This window comes from Capra hircus, chromosome 8, assembly GCF_001704415.2.
Source record: "Capra hircus breed San Clemente chromosome 8, ASM170441v1, whole genome shotgun sequence".
NCBI lineage: Eukaryota > Metazoa > Chordata > Mammalia > Artiodactyla > Bovidae > Capra > Capra hircus.
Window position 1 is genome coordinate 43,847,763 of NC_030815.1, and position 18,682 is coordinate 43,866,444.

An 18,682-nucleotide genomic window follows, 5' to 3' on the forward strand; every position below is an offset into this window, starting at 1 on the left:
TAACGCCACAGAGATCATCATCAGAGCAGGAACTGCACTGGACTCAGTAGCATCATTCTAGAGAGAGCTCTGCCTCCCCAAGATGTGCGGGAGCATCAAGGCTGTAAGGATCAGGAATGTGGACTGACTGGTCTCCATATGGTCTTCAAATTAGGCTATGCTGAATTTCCTCTAGTCATACTATGGTAGAAAACATAGTGACCATCAGAGCTTTGGTTTTTTAATCTGTGATTCCTGTTAAGGATAAGGTCTAAGGTGATTTAAGGGAAAACAGCAGAAAAGGGGGGGAACCCTCTTAATTTTCTCCCATGCATTCATAATAGATTAAGTCAAGAGGGTAGAAGGCTATTCCTTCGGGGTGAGTTGACCCTAATTGTCTTCCCTGTTTGGTGCTTTTAGCCCAGAGATACAGAAAAGGACAGTCTGACAGCTATCATCACTGATGGCCACCTTCATTCAGTTGTTGTTTGGTTGCTAAGTTGTGTCTGACTCTTTGCAACCCCACAGACTGCAGCATTACAGGCTCCCCTGTCCTTCACTATCTCTCGGAGATTATCCAGATTCATGTCCACTGAGTCAGTGATGCTATCTGACCATCCCATCCTCTGCCATCCTCTCCTCCTTTTGCCTCCAATCTTTCTCAGCATCAGGGTCTTTTCCAATTAGTCATCTCTTCACATCCAGTAGCCAAAGTAAAGGAGCTTCAGCTTCAGCATCAGTCCTTCCAATGAATAATAAAGGTTGATTTCCTTTAGGATCAACATCACTTACAAACATTTTTTTGAGCACCCATGATGGGCCAGGCTCTGAGGATACTATGACGAAAGACATAGTTTTGATGCTTTTTTCTATTCAAACCTAATTTATTCCATTTCCCTTTTGCTCTCACTTTTCTCTCAATGTCCCTCCCAGCTGTTTTGATTCCTGGTCATTTGCATCATTTTTGGCAAGACATTCTAGAGGATCAATTCCTGATGTAGCAAAACCGCCCACATCCATCCCCACTCTTTCAGGATAGGGTTAGCTCTTGGTCCCCCTTCATGTACTATTTATCCCCTTGCATCTCCCCTCCTAGAGAAGGTGCTTCTAGGTCAATGGTTGTGAACATGAAATGAAATAAACTGTACTCCTGATTGCCAGACAAGTTTAAGTTTCTTCTTCTGAATGCATTTACCTTAAAGCAAATATTCTGCGGGCTTCCCTTGTAGCTCAGTCGGTTAAGAATCTGCCTGCAGCGCAGGAGACCCAGGTTCGATCCCTTGGTTGGAAAGGTCTCCTGGAGAAGGAAATGGCAATCCACTCCAGTATTCTTACCTGGAGAATCCCATGGACAGAGGAGCCTGGCAGGCTACAGTCCATGGAGTCGCAAGAGTCGGACACAGCTTAGCAACTAAAGAGAAAGAAATGTTCTGCAGGGAGCATGCTTTGTTGTGCTTCTTTCCCCCTTTCTTCTTGGTTCCCTGAGGAACCACTAGTCCCTCTATCAGTAGCCTTGTGGTTGGAGTTGATATTCATCCTGCTTCTGCTGTGAGGGGAGGCCTTGCTCAGCTTAAGCCACTCCGATCAGAGTGAACCCAAAGACTCTGCCTCGGAATCCTGGAACACAAAATCTCTTTTCTTTGTGGAGCTTAGTTGTGTGAGGTTGTGAGGCTCACAACTGCCTTTTTCATGATGGATAAGCCTGGAATTTCCAGGGAGCACTGCTGAAAGCCTGAGGATGGAGCCAAACAAGAGAAATCAGAGATGAAAGATGGGCCCAGGACACGGGTATAAGCCCTGAATCCAACTGGGTCTGAACCAATTCTACATCTGGGTTAATCTATTAAGTGAACCAATTAACTCCACTATTTCCTTTGAAAACACTGATTAGAGTTTGGTTTTCTGTCTGTTACAAAAGATTGCCAGCTAAGTACTATCCCCAGGCTAAGGCTTCCCAAATAGGGTGCCATGGTGCACCTGTGAGCTGAGTTATAGATATTACTTGAGCATGATGACCCCAGCCCTTGGGAGGGGCTCAGAACAGCCAGAGGTCCAGGGATGGTCATCTCTGGAAGCAAGTAGCTTTGTCCATTTACCCCAGTGAGACAACAAATGCAAAATTTTAATGTGCCCCGTTATGGTGATTTTAGAATACGTTCAAAAGTTTTATAAGACTGCTCCATTCCAAAGGTAGGGCCTGCTACTCCTCTCCTTGAAAGTGAACTGAACTTTGTGACCTGCTTCTGAAAAACAGAATATGGCAGACATGAGGGAGTATGATTTCTGAGACTAGGTCATAAAGGACACTGCCACTTTTGGCTTGCTTCTCCTGAACTGCTCACTCTGGGGGGAAGTCAATGAGTACCCATGCAGAAGGGGTTGAGGTCCACAGGCAGAAGAACTGAGGCCTCCCATCAATGACCAGCATCAACTCTCTAAAGTTATGAATGAGCCACCTTGGAACAGAATCCTCCAGCTTCAGTCAAGCCTTCAGATGAAAGCAGCTCTGGCCAATGTCTTGATTGCAACCTGCCATGCAAGACCTTAAGTCACACTGCCCATCTAAACTGATCCTAATCCACTGGAACTGCATCAGGTATTGTTTACTGCTGTGTTAAATTAATGAGTTTAGGGGCTGGCTGGCTGTTATATTATGCCTTAGTAGATAATATTTACACCCAGAATGTGAAAAAGATGGAGAAACACTGCTTTAAGTCCAAAAAAGAATACACTGGTTACTGCAGACATACACAGCAATACATGAGAAACTTTAGTTTTAGTCTTTTTTTTTTTTTTGCAAAATACTTAGTTAATAGCAGCATTACAACATTTGAGATAATAAGCATTTAAAAATACATTTAAAGCAAAACAAAAGCTCCCTGTCTTTGCAAACATACTTGCAAACACAATTATCAGTGACAGCTCGAAAAGTTTTTGCTTTTATAACTAATGTATTGTTATGGAAAGGACTTCTTAGTGAATAGTATTATGGCATTTAAGACAAACCCAATCAGGTCTACTCAATAAATTCAGGTTTCACTTTCCTGAGATTCTTAAGACCTGGTGACAGTTGCACTCAACACCTTGTTACAGGAAAGGAGGCATGAAGCTAATCAGAAGGTTTCTCCCATAAGCTTGTACAGAAGTTTGCAAAGTAAAATCAAGTGGGCTATCACCGCATAGCAGCTTTCTCTAACTTCCAGGACACAAAAGGCCTAATCTGCTTTACTCTTAGGAATGTCCGAAATGCTTCTTTCTTAATCCCTTATTTAGGATACATAATCATTGGACAAGGAAGTGGCAACCCACTCTAGTTTTCTTACCATGAGAATCCCATGGACAGAGGAGCCTGGCAGGCTACAGTCCATGGGGTCACAGAGAGTCGGACACGACTGAGCGACTCTCATTCATCATCATCAATCAGAGAACCAACGTTCAAGTTCTTTGTTTATGCCATTACTCAAGTAAGTGCAATGCTTCCACTTCATTTATAACCATTACAGAAAGAACAACTCCCCTGGAGTAGGAAATAATAACTCACTTCAGTATTCTTGCTTAGAAAATTCCATGGACAGAAGCATCTGACAGGCTACAGTCCACAGGGTCGCAAAGAGTCAGAAACGACAGAGCACACACCCAAAGAACAACTAAACTATCTGGAACTGAGAAAAGAGCCAGGGTTAGTTCAGTAAGAGTGTGAGTTAAACCAGTGTTGACGGGTTCACACTCGCCAACGCTACCAGCTTCACTTCTAGGTAAGCCCATGGGCTCTCAGTCAGAATTTTTTCTTACTCTAGACACTATTCCTCCTATTTTGCCAATCTATAATCTGAGCACACAGATCAGAGGCATCATATCATATAAGTTGAGAGTTTCTAGAATTGTACCATCCAATATAGTAGCCACTAGCCACATCTGGCTACAAGTACCTGAAATGCTGCTGAACTTAAAATTGAGATTAGGTGTAAAGTATAAAATCTCTAAGTATAAAATACATACATACAAATTCTGAAGGCTTAGTATGAAAAAAGCAATGTAAAGTACCTTGTCAATAATTTTTATATTGATTACACGTTGAATTGATAATATTTTGTATATATTAATTAAATGAAATGTATTATGAAAATTAATGTCACTTGTTTCTTTTCCTAATTTTTTAATATAGCTACCAAAAAATTTAAAATAACATATACAGCTCATATTATATTTCTATTGGACAGTGCTGGTCTAGAAGCAGGCCTACTCACAGTCATTCACTTAATTATTCAACATATGTTTATTAAGTGTCTTCTGTGTGTGGAGTCCTAGGCTAGGAGACAGGAATGCAACAGTGAACACAAGTTTTTGTACCTAAGAAGCGTGTGGTGCCCACTGTAGTACGAGAGAGACTGAACGTGAAAGCAGGGGGCATTTAATCTGGAATATTTTAGGTCACAGATTTTAGGGCTCCTAGAGTTAAAAGCCAGCCCTACGTAACTTAGCACCTAACCCTTATTATATCTGAAGGCACAATATAATTGGTGTTGATAAAAATGGCCACTCTCGAGTCACTGAGAAAAGGTTATATTCCATACTGCCTCTTGCAGTCTGCTGTGCATTATAGCTACAGCCATACAGATGCTCTTTCTCACTAAGCTGAGAGGCTCTGGAGGGCAGTGACAATGTTCTTTGACCTTGATCTCACCCAGTTTCTCCCACACAGAAGATACTAAACGACACACGGAACTAAAGCATGTCATATGTACTCATTGAAGAAAACAATTAAATGCATCATATACTTTTGGAAGAGTTCTGCCCCAAATGTCTAAAGAACAAAAGGTTTGCCATTTAAACTAGTAAGTTTCAGTAATTAAAAGAAAAATGTCCTCTTTCAGAATATAAAATTCATGCATACCTGATGATATAAATGAAAAAGTTCTGTGATATCTAAATGAAATTCTCTCTCATGACCACCAAGACTAAATATTATATATGAAGTGTGACCCTGGATAGCACTGTTTGACCAAGGCCATAATTAGGCATCTTTCTTCTTCTCTGAAATGCTTTACCAAAGAGTTGTGAGTTGTCAAAACCAAAAAAGACGAGTTGCAAAAGGAAAACATTTTGCTTGCAATTCTTATTATGTTTTCAGTACCAGTCAAGGTAATCAGTCATATTAAAAAATATATAATTTAATTCTCAAATAATAACTTTGTTCATCTTTGTCCAAAGAATCCAAAGCTGAATATATTCTCTAGCTGATGTACACATGCTGATGGACAGCACAATGTTCAGAAATGAAAGCAGAAGTATTACTCTTTTATAAAAATAAACTTGGTCCCAGAGAAGAGAATAAAAAGTGATACAAGAGCGTTAAGAAAAAAAAGCCAAGCTTTAGAGGAGAATTGTTTCCATTTTAGTAAATGCAGCATCTGCAACTTTGAGCGGGGCCCTCAGAGTACCATGCATCTCCTACATCGGTGGAGTGTGCACCCCTCTAACGTGTGTTAAATTAACAAAAAGCAAAAATAACTGTACAACAATTAGTCCACCATTACCAAAAGGGAAGCAAGTCCACAAATAATTGATCCCCGGATTTCCAGCCTTCATGATCTTAAGATTTCTAGTAAGCCCTCCCCTCACAGATTTATTGGAATGTTTGTACTCCAACAAGTTCAGCTTTTTCCCATAAAAAGGGGATGGGACAAGTTCACTCTGAATAGGTTGGTGGACAACTTTTTCATTTTCCCTTGGGCAATTTGGGTTTATCTAAATATAGGTTAATTCAAAAACAGATGGGAGGAAGTCATCCCTTGTCTAGGCAGTGCCTGACTACTCAGCAGGAGATGTTATTTATGCCTTGTTTTGTACAATTACGTGAAAAAGCACGCCTTAACAAATAACACAGGCACGCCTGATGAACCAGCCTCCAGCATCTCCATCTGTCAAATGTCTGAAGTCTGGTCGCACCCCATTTGTGTGCAACTTCCACGCTCATTTGGGTCCCAGAGCTTTCAGAGAACGTCCGCTAAGGGAGGGTGTGGTGTGTCCTGTGTGGCAAATATCCTGTTTTAGGCACCAGCGGGTCCTTCTCCAGGGTCACAGAGCCTCCAGTCTTCCTGGGTGAGGATAGTTTTTCTTAGCTGCCCTGTGACAACTGGGTTTCACATTTCCTGAAACTAGATCTGTGGAAGGAGTCTCTGAAATTAAGGAGGGAAGAGAACAGAGGAAAGAAAGATCGGTTAGCCATTTAAAGAGAGGGAGGGGGAAAATCATTCACTAGAAAAGGACATCTATCATGGGGAACTCAGTAAATACGTAAACAAGGGAAAGTGCAGCCATGCCTTTGCACTAACCTAGGAGAAACCCAGGCAATAATTTGGCCCTGGGAAGATGCTGGCAGAAGGCCACAAGGAGGGGCCCCGAGAGGTGAAGGAGAAGGCGCAGGAGGATCGGGATGCCAGCAGAGCAGACAGATCATGCTCGGGCAGCTTCTATGATTCCAGGGCCCACTCCCACCCCCAGGGGCTCTGCCTTTACCCTCCCCTGCCTTCTTCTCACCTCTTTTGACTGTCAACTCTGAATATTGGCTTGTAGAGTTCCGGAATTTTCCGCTCGATCATTGGTCGGAGGTTCTCTTTCAGCTTGCCGTAGTTCTTCTTGAGTTCCTGCTGATACTCCCTCTGATCTGCTGTGATGAGACGCTTGTTTTTCTCTACGGCTTCCCCGCATCTGAGAAGCAAAAATCGGGGGAGAAAGGAGGTTGTATTTCATAGAGATTTTGTATATTTAACTCATACAGGTATGCTATAACCATAACGACCTCCAGTGAAAACTACAACATGGAAAGCTTAACTAACTTGCCTCAGGTCACGAAGCCAATTAACTGCAAAGCCAGTTCCAGAGTCTGTCTCCCATGCAGGATGTTACATACCAAAGAAGAAAATTATCTTATTTAAACATAAGGAAGGCTTACCTTTCCTTTTATACTGTTTTACCCAAGGGAACTTACTATCAACAAACCTCGAAGAGACAACACAATGGCTGAAACTTAGCTGACATGCAATGACTAGTAGAACTGATGCTTTGGAATTGTGGTGCTGAAGAAGACTCTTGAGAGAGAGAGTCCCTTGGACTGCAAGGAGATCAAACCAGTCAACCCTAAAGGAAATCAACCCTGAATATTCATTGGAAGGACTGTGCTGAAGTTGAAGCTCTAATACTTTGGCCACCTGATGCGAAGAGCCAGCTAATTGAAAAAGACCTTGACGCTGGGAAAGACTGAGGGCAGGAGGAGGAGGAGGTGACAGAGGTGATTGGATGGCATCATCGACTCAATGGACATGAATCTGAGCAAACTCTGGGAGATGGTGAAGGACAGGGAAGCCTGGTGTGCTGTAGTCCCTGGGGTCGCAAAGAGTAGGACATGATTTAGTGACTGAACTACAACAACGATTAGCAATGATTCAGGCGCACTGGATTCCCATGATCAACATGGTTTAAACTGTTTTCCTAATAGTGGTGCTTGCTTTGGGTAGTGTTACTGGGGATACCTGGTGACTCAGTGGTAAAGAACTTCCCTGCCAATGCAGGAGATGTGGGTTCGATCCCTGCTAGGGAAGATCCCCTGGAGAAAGAAATGGAAACCCACTCCAGTACTCTTGCCTGGGGAATCCCATGGACAGAGGAGCCTAGAGGGCTACAGTCTATGGGGTCACAAACAATGGGACATGACTTAGCAACTGAATAGCAACAACAAGGATACCCAGGCCTTGCTATCAAATCCTCCCTATTAGCACTGAACATGCTCAGGATGACGAAGTAATCAGGTGGCATGTAGCTGTGGGGCAGGGGAAAGCCACCTGGCCTGAGCAACATTAAACCTATGGATACAGCTTCATCATGGAATCCGCCTGCTTTAGAAGAAAGGTTTGATTCAATGCACCCTAGAGGCCTTCTGCAACTGGATTTTCATCTATCTTTTAAGTCTGACATTAACTGAAGCAAACTGTAGTATACCCAAGGTTGTATATCAAAGGTTTCAGGGAAGAGGTAGGAAGGGGAGGTATATAGTCTTTGAATCCTGAGAAATCTACATCACCCCTTATTATTTTTTTTTATTGCCCCTTAACTAACAATTATGAGCTACCACCATGTGTAAAATAAAATCAGTTTCAGGGTGACTTCAAGGCCCAGTTTGGTAACCTTGGCAGATGAGAGGCCTGCAGAAGTGAATTGCTAACTTGGCGATGGGCTACTCTGCAAACTTCCGAAGTAACTACACTCTCTACGATCTTTGTTATCAGAAGACATAATATCTACAGGTACACATAGTGTTTTAAAAAGACAAATATGTTAATAGGTAGAATGAAGACTCATATTTGTATAAAGTAACTTTATATTTTAACAAATTTTATAACAAAGTATTTCATAGATGTTTTCTGTATTTCTTTCTTCCATTTGGATTATAATCTCTAGGTTTTCTTACAAAAATTAAAATAATTTTCATTATGTTAATTTAAACTCATCAACTAAAGAGAGCCATGAATTAAATTTCCCTCCTAGAGAAGAGCCAGATCTCTTGGGAAATGTATACAGGATCATATAAGTACATTAAAAATAATTTTTTAAAATGGTCTTATCTGTAACACTTTTATTAGGTCCACAGACATCTGAACTGTGCAGCTTTCACTCAGTGACACACTGTTCCAGATGGCCCCCTCCCTAGCTGTTCACTTTGTCGATAAGGTCACTGAACACAAGCATTTTCTTACAGTCAATGTGCTGGGGTTTTTCAGCAGAGTCCTACAGAAACCAGACTGATGGGGACTAGAAAGGACAGGAAGTTGTGCTTTCAGAACACTGTTCCTGGCTTTTTTGGAGAGTAACTCTCATAGGCCTCTACCTAAGGAGTTAGATGTCTTTTCTACAGAGAGCGTGGCCATGAGCCCTGACCCTCTGGATCTCTTCCCTCCCTCCTCTGCAATGTTCCTTCAGCATAGCTCACCCATCAGTCCCTAAGTATGACAAAAAATTGCTAGTTGCTTCATCAACATCCATTCCCTGTCTTCCTTAACAACAGAACTCTAGGTGGTAAACCTGGGTTTCCCTGATGGCTCAGACATAAAGAATCCACCCACAATGCAGGAGACCTGGGTTCAGTCCTTGGGTTGGGAGGATCCCTTGGAGGAGGGCACAGTAACCCACTCCAGTATTCTTGCCTGGAGAATCCCCATGGACAGAAGCCTGGTGGGCTACGTCCATGGGATTGCTAAGAGCTGGATACAACTGAGTGGCTATGCACACACACAGGTGGTATACCCACCTGGAAAACTCCATTCCCTAGCCTCCTTTATAAAAAGGGATGTCTGATGAGATATAAAATGAAGTCACTAGGAAAGCTCTTAAAAGGAGTGTAGACGTTTGCTCTTTCCTCATTTCTATTCCTGATACTTGCCTAGGATGTGACTGTGATTGCCAGAGCCTTAGCAGCCATTTTGTGACTATGAGGATAGATACACTAAAACCAGGATAGCAGAGCAAAACAATGGGAAGAGCCAGGATCTCTGATGACTTTACGTGACTAACACACAGCTGTGGGATGGCTATCTCTGATCTTATTTTATATGAGAGAAAAATAAGTTTCTATCTTAAGTCACTCTTACTTCCTTTCTCTGTTACTAGCAATTGAATGTAGTGCCTAGTGAGAACTGCATTGCCTAACAGTTAAAAGGACAGACTCTGGAACTGAAATACTCACCTCTGAATCTTGCTTTGCAACTTATTGGCTTTGTGACATTAGGCAAGTTACTTATGCATTCCATGCCTTAGTTTCTTCACTTGGGACATGATGGTGATAATAGCCTACCTCATAAATTTTTATAAAGAGTAAATGAATTAAATATATAAAATGCTTAGGATGTATAGAAATTATTTGTTCTATGTAAGAATAAGCATGTACTTTTAGAGATTTTATATTCCAGTCCATTTTTTTTCACAGTTGATGAAACTAAGATGCAGAGATGAAGTACCCTGTCCAGAGTCACACACCTTTGGGGACAGAAAACATGGATGTAAGTCCAAGAGCCTCATGCTCCCAGACCAATGTCTCATCAGCCCTATCATGTGTTATGGTATAAACCTTACAGAGGCAGATGAGTCATTGGTAGATAATATCTACATTTAACTCAGATTAATTCTCTTTCCTACTCAAATAGATGCCATTTCTATTTGTTCCATAACGTTATATTTATCAGTCACTTCATATGTGCCAAGTCCTAGTCTAAGCTCTATGAACTGACTCTCTTTGTTTTGATACTAACTTTAAGAGGCTGTTACTATTTTATTCCCATTTTATAGCTTGGGAAACTGAGGTTGGGTAACTTGCCCAAGGTCACAAAGCTAGTTAAGGTAGAGTGGGTATTTAAGGCCAGGTGACTGGGCTCAAGAGCCCACAGTCCTGACCCCAACACCACAAACGCTGCCTAGGAAAGACCCTGGCTCTTCCAGCTAGAAGCTAGGCATATGGCTTTGGTCTCCAGTTGGGACTATTCTCTCTGGAGTCCCAATTTGTGGTGTTCTGCTTTTCTCATCTTCCCGGCAACACTTGAGCACGTTCCACCTGAGCTGCTGCACTGAGGGGAGAGTCTGACGGAGATGCTGAAGACCAGATCAGCTCCCTGATCCCCATGACTGCAGTGACACGCATGTTCCAGGCCCCCTGAGGGAAGGGAGGATTATTTGGCGGCAAGGCACCTAAAGAACATCTGGCCTTTTTGCAGGAAGAGCTTCAGAGGATATGAGGGTCCCGTCGGGAGAGCCACCTCAGCTGGAAACCTCCGTGTGGCTTTCTCCAACCCTGTCTCCAGCATTTCCTCCCTCCCAGCCTGACCTCTACTAAACCCCGGACCCCAAGAGAAGCCTGTCTCACTGGGAGACTAGTCTAACTCCTGATTCTGCCACTTAGCTGCTGTGTGACCTTGGGCTCATCACAGTCTCCTTCAACCTCGTTTCTTTCATCTATACAGTGGGTTTATGGGGATGGAACGGTCTCAGTGTTTGAAGACCTGGCTGGGTGGCTGCCAGTGGGGAGTGCTGGGCAGCCAGTGTGGCCTGCTTCTCCTAGGGCGAAGGGCAGGTAACGGTTCAACAGAAGACACAGTTCCTGGACGCCCGCATCACACTGATGGGGAGGCACGTGTGACTGAAAGTACGGGGCACTGTGGGGGCAGGGGGCGCACCCCGGGGCAGAAGGGGCAGCTGTGGCTGGACCTTCCTATATTCCCAAGCCCCCCACCTCCCTCGGATGGGCTGCCTCCCTTGGGTAAGCCACAGTGGCCCTGTCTCCTCCTCTTAAGGGGCGAGATTGGGACTATGGGCTTGGGAATATGTCCAACCTTGAGCCTGATACCTGGAAGCAGATTCTTAAGACCTACTGCAACATCCCAGAACCCAGGCGGGGGTGGGGTCCAAAGGGGTGTGTGTGTGCGTGTGCGTGTGTGTTTGTGTACGCGCACATGCACATGTGTGCTGCTCGGCTCGGCTCTCAGTTTTCTGTCAAGCCTCCTAGGCCCACTGAGACAGGTCTCTGTGACCCTGGACAAGGGACACAAGTCCTTCAAACATCCCCACTACAGACCTGCTCCGGGGCAACCTCTCATGATGTTTAACGCTTTGTCTTCCCACCAAATACTCAGATCACTTTTCACCAACTGTTTCTTTTATCACCCACACTGGACGGTTGCTTTTCTTTTGGCCACTTGGACAAATTCACTCTCCTTCCTCTTCACAGACCATAAGTCCTTTTAAGACTCTATGACCATTTGTGCAGTGAGACTCTATTGATGTATCTGAGACAATATCCCTTAAAGGTAATCTGGGACTGGTGTCAAGTCCTGCTATCTTTTCTTTAAATATAAAAGTAAATTTAAAAATCATTTAGTCTTTATAGGAATAAGAAAGTGTACATGTTATGGACTGAAGGGTTGTGGCCCCCCCAAAACCACATGTTGAAGCCCTGACCCCCATGTGATATGATTTGGAAGTAGGGCCTTTAGGAGGAATGAAGGTTAAAATTAGGCTGTAAGGGTGGGACGCATATGATGGGATTAATGCCCTCATAGAAAGAGACCAGAGAACTGTCTGCTTCTCTCTACCATGTAAGGATACAGTGAGAAGACGGTTAAGCTAGTAAGAGGGAGAACCTCGACTGAATCTGCTGGCCCCTTAATCTTGGTCTCCCAGCCTCTACCACTGTGAGAAATAAATGTCTGTTGTTCAGCTACTCAATCTGGGATACTTTGTTATAGCGGCCTAAGCTAAGAAATACAAGAAAAATTAAAAATACAGACTGGCACAGATTTCAGTGTTTTAAATGGTCTGCATGCTCTGGGGAGCAAAGGAGGGATGCAGAATGCTGTACCTCTCCATCTTGGCTTCTGAAACCTGAAGATGATCAGAAGGGGGATCAGGGCCCCAGCTTGGCAACCATCTGGAGAGCTGCAGGACTGGCTGGATGAGCATCAGCTGCAGCAGGTCAGCCTGCCAGGTTCTTTACTGCTCCAGCCAGTCTGTCACAGCTGAGTCAGAAAGGCCACCGCCTAGCAGTGGGACCCAGGTACAGTATAACCGGGAGCATACATTTCCGCTATTAGCAGTCAGCATCGGAAGGCTTACTTATAGCGGGCTTCCCTGGTGGCTCAGACGGTAAATGGTCTGCCTGCAATGTGGGAGATCTGGGTTCAAACCCTGGGTTTGCAGGATCCCCTGGAGAGGGCAATGGCTACCCACTCCAGTATTCTTGCCTGGAGAATTCTATAGACAGAGGAGTCTGGTGGGCTACAGTCTGTGGAGTCTCAGAGAGTCAGATACAACTGAGCAACTAACACTTTTTCACTTTTCCAGGCTCATTTATGTTCACCTTGGAAATCTGGGCTTACTGATATACCTATGGCCCAAGCCTGCTGAGAAGCTGGCGCTCACTCAAGGGAAACCCAGGAACACTTTCATGCCCAAACATTTCCCACTCCTGTGTCACCTCTGCAGAGAGCAGAGTTGGGGGAGAAAATACACAGGTACAAACAACTTGAGCAAACGGTTTCTCTATTCATTGCAGAGCCGCAACTTGCTGACTGGCCTTGAGAAGCAATTAAGCCATGGAGGAAAGGAAGGTTTCCTCAGCTGCTACTTGTGTTGAAGGTATAAATTATAGATCATCAAATTCACCCTTGTAAATGTACAGTTTGATGAGTTTAATCATCATTTATGTATTAAACTGTAAATTTATAGTTTAATATGATTATGCAACCTTCCAGAGAAGGCAATGGCACCCCACTCCAGTACTCTTGCCTGGAAAATCCCATGGGCAGAGGAGCCTGGTGGGCTGCAGTCCACGGGGTCGCTAAGAGTCAGACATGACTGAGCGACTTCACTTTCACTTTTCACTTTCCTGCACTGGAGAAGGCAATGGCAACCCACTCCAGTGTTCTTGCCTGGAGAATCCCAGGAGCCTGGTGGGCTGCTGTCTCTGGGGCTGCACAGAGTCGGACATGACTGAAGCGACTTAGCAGCAGCAGCAGCAGCAGCATGCAACCTTCACCACAGTCTCACCCACTACTTTTGATCCATGTGAAATAAAGTGGAAAGAAAGTCACTTTGCTCTGACTTTGACAGTGAAGTAGTGAGCAGAAGTACTGTATTGCCTATAGCCTTGTCTCATTTGTACTAGGACTTCGCTTTGGCACACAGGTAGTGTGGTGCCTAGTACAAAGTGTGGGCTCAATAACTGTTTGCTGAATGAATGAACTGGCATCTACAGTTGTTAAAAAGTGTAAAAGTAATGGCATGTTCACTGTTTTGAAGGGAGGAAAGGGGGAGAAAAATGTTGAGTGACAACAGGCAGGACCTGATGGATGGAGCTCTTGGGGAGGGGGACGGGAGGAGAAAATGTGAGATGGGGGCAATCAAGCAACCTTTACATTTTTAACAGTCTCTGCTCAAAGTTCAGTTCCATCCAGCAGCCTTAGCAGCACCTGGAAGCTTGTTAGAAATGCAGAGTCTCAGGCCCACCCCAGAACCACTGAATCAGAGTCTGCATTTTAACAAGATTCCCAGGTCATCTGTTTGCACAGCAAATGTTTGAAAAGCACCGACAGATGTTCTTGAGGCTTTCCCAGAACAGGGCGGCAGCCCACCAAGCACAGGGGAAGGACTACAGCTTGGTTTCCCATAGGAATCACTGGAAGGGTTGGAGAACATTTTAAATGGTGGATTTGATTTTGGAAAGCAACCAGTTTTGCAGGCCATCTGGGGAGAAAGATAACTTCACCATCAAAAGTCTAATACATGACTTTGCTAGAGGATCATCCCTAAGAAAATTCATCTCCTTTTGTGTATCTGGCCTGGGACTGGTTTGACTCAGCTCTGGTTCTCTTTGTAGTCACTTGTCCTCAGGCTGGAAGCTAATTAGAAATGCTTGTTCAGTAGATTTATAAGGACATTTTAACTAAGAAACAGAAAATCGCTTCTCTTAGCAAGCTTCCTTTTACATTTATATTCTATTCAAAGACTTATTTATTTAGCAATACCACTGTCTCCCCAGGCTCTCCTCCCTGTGCTGGCGTGCCCACAGAGCGCACTGCCCTTGCCAGCTCAGAGGAGCCCAGAAGCACCAAGGACACCCCTGCCTCTGCGACTTGTGCTCCTGTCGGTCCCTTTACCAGTAATGGCTCCATCTTCCCGCTGCCCTCTTCCTACCACCTACATACTCAAGACAAGGCGTCAGTAATGTTATCCCCTAAAGCCTTCCCCAGTCACTCCAGCCTGCAACCGACTCTTCTCTCCTGAACTCCGTAACTCTGTATTTCTTGCACTCTCCACAGTTCTTAGCACAAGCTGCATAGCTTTGCTGTTTAGCCAAATAAAAGTCCTCTTGTCAGGAGCTGAGGCATACCCAGCTCCTGCATTCCCACAACTACTGCCATACCTGAGCCCCAGTGTGTGCTCATTAAACAGGTCCTTGCAGAGGCCCAGAGAGGCCCGGGTCCCTGTCACCGTCAGGAGCCTTTCACCATAACTCATTTTTAAAATAAGATCAACTGTTTTTATTTATTTACTTTTTTGGCTACACTGCATGGCTTATGGGATTTTAGTTCCCTGACCAGGGATTGAACCTGCATCCTCAGCAATGAAAGCACAGAACCTTAACCACTGGTTTGCTGAGGAATCCCCCCATAGCTCATATTAAATGAAACTATGTAGGAAGTATATTAATCTTTAAAAATTCCCCCAATATTCTTCTAGGCTTTTGTTTTATGAAAATGCAGTATTTACTGAAGAATATCTACTTTTGGTATAATGTCAATATTGCTAGGAAATGCAGGAAGCAATTAAAATATAAAACAATAAAAATAAATTTTGTATGTGATGTATGTGTGCATATTTGGACGCATGCACACACATATACACAGCCACACACACACACCCCTATTACTAAGCAGTTGTGATTCACTGTAGGACAAAGAATGTCTCCTTTATACACAGCAAATTTGCGTTCGTCTCACTAACGCCTGTGAAGGAGGAAAACCTCACCTGATAGTAGCATTCTGGTGAGTTTTCACTGAATTCAGCAAGCTTTAACTTTTAGCCTCCTTTACCCCACCTGCCAAACAAAGATATTCCTATACTTTATATGCTGCTCTAAGGTTCTGCACTGGTCTGCACTGCAGCAGCTTGGAAGACTGCCCCAAGACTCACTTCCTATCTAGGCTCAACAGGATGCTCTGGCAGCCAGCTCTACCACAGAATTCAAGAGTGGAGAAGAGGCTTGTCTACCAGTGGGAACTGCCATCGCAATGACAGCTTTGTAAACTTCCAGTTACAGAATCTTGACTCTATCTCTCAGTTTGAGGCAGTGTCTTACATTTCTAAAAATCAGTTATTGTATGATGGGAAATTACAAAGACTGCCGATGCCAGGAAACTCTCAGGCTCTAAAGCACTGTGGAATATCAGCAAACTGAAGGAAGTATGGGCTCTCTGGATTCCGAAGACCTGGTGTGAACTCAACTCTGCTACTAACTGGCTGTGTGATCTTAAGTCAATCATCTCCCATCTCTGACCCTCCATTTCCTCTTTTGTAAAATGAAGACTTACTTTATTTGCAATGTGACTCTGGGGCACATGAGAGATGATAAACATGAAAGCACCATAGAGTTTGTTAGTTACTAGTGCAAGTAGTGTTGCTCTGCAGAGGCCTCTCAAACTGAGCATGCATCCGAATCATCTGGAGAATTGTTAAAATACAGGCTGCTGGGCCCCATCTCTGGAGATTCTTACTCAGTGTGTCTGACTGGTATCTGAGAATCCGCCTCGCTAGCAAATTTCTCAAGGGATGCAGAAGCTGCTGGCCTGGGAACCACACTTGGAGAACCACAGCTCTACTGAACTCCCAGTCATTTCCCCTCTTACCGCATTATGAATTCCTTAAAGCATAATCTCAACTTGTTGTGATGCCGATAAAGTTTTGGGTCAGCTGGAATTTCAGCCAAAAATACTTGGGCTACTTCCAGTGGTCCCTGATAGAAAAAAGTGAAAAACATTACTGATGTTGGAAAGAAAGTGAAATTACTTGGGAGAAAATGTTGGAGCAAGTTCTTAGTTTGAACATTTACTTCTGTAGTTAGTTAAACTGAAACAAAAAAATCAAGGAAGGTCTTGAACTCAGAAAAATATTGATTCCCTAGGAAGAGTCTACAGTTTTAGGAGAACACTCAAAAGCATAAATGTATTTCCTTAATCAAATGCTAATAATAATAGATTTTCCTTCATATATAAAGGTAACATACTACATCAAATGGTATATGATTAGAGTTGCTTTCCTGAAAACAGGGATTGTCTTGATCCAACCATTCATATTCATTTGTCTAGTTGCCCTAGTGGCAAGCACCGTTTTGTGTAATTGCTAGCTTGAGTCAGAGATATGCACAGTATATGCGTAATCCACATGGTTGAGGGCTTATAAAGTCTTCCATTTTCATTAAAAGATTGGGACTTACAAAAAGCAAAAGCTTCTTAATATTTTCTGATCTTGGAAATGTAATGAATACCATTTCTGTCACCTTGATATTCTCTGGGCACAGAATTTTTGCAGGGGAGTTCAGCTGTGCAGAGTGAGGAAAGGGTCATGCTACTCATTGAGCTTTGAGTGTGAAGGTGTGTAGATTTAGCTTTGAAATTACAGAAGCACACTGGACAGACAGAACTGTTAGCACTCCCTCCATCTGAGGCTGGATCAGTTCCATGGTGAGACTGGAGTTAGAATTCTAATGAATCTGAGAAGATTCAGTCCGTTTTGAAGTGGCCCAAGCAGCAGGGCTCCAGGTCACTCCTGCTTTGCAGCGCTCCTGACATACTGGTTTCCTCTGACTGATGCAGAGGAGGTGGATGTTCTAGCCCTTTTCCCTTCTCTCCTATGGCATTCTTAAGATTCCTCTCAAGCCCTGCAACAACTCTGCCTAAAGTGGAGATGACTAAGCACTCCACCTGGATCATATGCCAGAACTGGCCCCAGCTGAAATCTTCTCCAAGGAAATGGTACTCCTGAGACACGGGCCACTCAGCTCTAGGATTTCTTACCTACCTTTGGTTGTTACATGAAGCTGAAGAGACCTCAGGTGTTCAGTCTAAATTTAAGAACACCTTTGGCATGTTGATCAGACTTCTCATTGACTTCAAGGAAGGAGGTGCAGACATCTAATGAAAATCAAAATAACGAGAACCAGAGGAGCTGCCACTAGCTAGTTTTGCTTACCTGATTGACAGTAGCTCCAACAGAGCCTTGCAGCACCATTTGAAGCATCTTGGCATCAGGAGGCTCCTGGTTAATGGCAACTGCTAACTGCAGAGTCTTCTTCTTCATATCTTCAATGGCAACTTCAATTGGTGTCAAAACAAACTGAACATGAGACATAAATGTAGGGAAGGTCATTGTCAGGTCTTATAAGCCATGAGCAAGCATGGAGCTGACAGAGAGAACACTTGGGTTTGAAGCATCAGTGAAGGCTTTCTGAGCAATTTAGAATAATCTTGACAGGTTAAGAAGAAGGAAGAGTCTAACATTTCTTGAGTACTTATTATGTACTGGAAGCTTTACATCCATTTATCATTTTCCTCTTTAAACAACCTCCTATTCTCTCCACTTTACAATCAAAGAAGGATTTGTAAGGTGAAGTAAGTGCCACAAAATGACACTGGTCATAAGTGGGGAGGATTTTGACCACAATAATATCCACATTCAAAATCCACGTTTCTTATACACTGTTAGGTATCCTTTCCAATTGTTGAACAAGTTACTTGACTTAAAATTGGGAAAGCATTTCTTCTCCACCATAACACCAGATTTTGGCATCATGTGTGCTTTCTCTAAATCACCTTGAAGGTGGATTCTTGATAAACAGAATTCTCTTCAGGGTCAATCTGCTAGTTGTTAAGTTCTGTTGGTTTGGAGTATGGGCTAAATGTTATTGGTGGAGTCATGTCCCCTCCAAATCCAGGTGTTCAAGTCCTAGCCCCCATTACTTCAGAGTGTGACTTTAACTGAGACAGGGTCTTTACAGGGGTAATCAAGTTCAAAGAAAGTCATTAGGATGGGCCTAACCCCACATGCCTTATATGTCCATCTAAGAAGAAAAAATCTGGACACATAGGTTGCACAGGGGGAAGATGAT

The 18,682-nt window shown here is 43.5% G+C and overlaps 1 protein-coding gene across 2 annotated transcripts in view; it reads right to left on the reverse strand.

Annotated features, from left to right (window-relative positions):
* Positions 2,727-18,682, reverse strand: part of DOCK8 (dedicator of cytokinesis 8) — a 235,049-nt gene continuing 219,093 nt past the window's right edge. For both annotated transcript variants that reach the window (XM_013965961.2, XM_018052045.1), the window contains 4 exons: positions 17,767-17,910; positions 16,425-16,531; positions 6,520-6,690; positions 2,727-6,158 (listed from right to left, as the gene is read on the reverse strand). In XM_013965961.2, the coding sequence (XP_013821415.2) occupies positions 6,098-6,158; positions 6,520-6,690; positions 16,425-16,531; positions 17,767-17,910 (483 nt within the window). In that variant the 3' untranslated portion in view covers positions 2,727-6,097. The remainder of the gene's footprint in view (positions 6,159-6,519; positions 6,691-16,424; positions 16,532-17,766; positions 17,911-18,682) is intronic.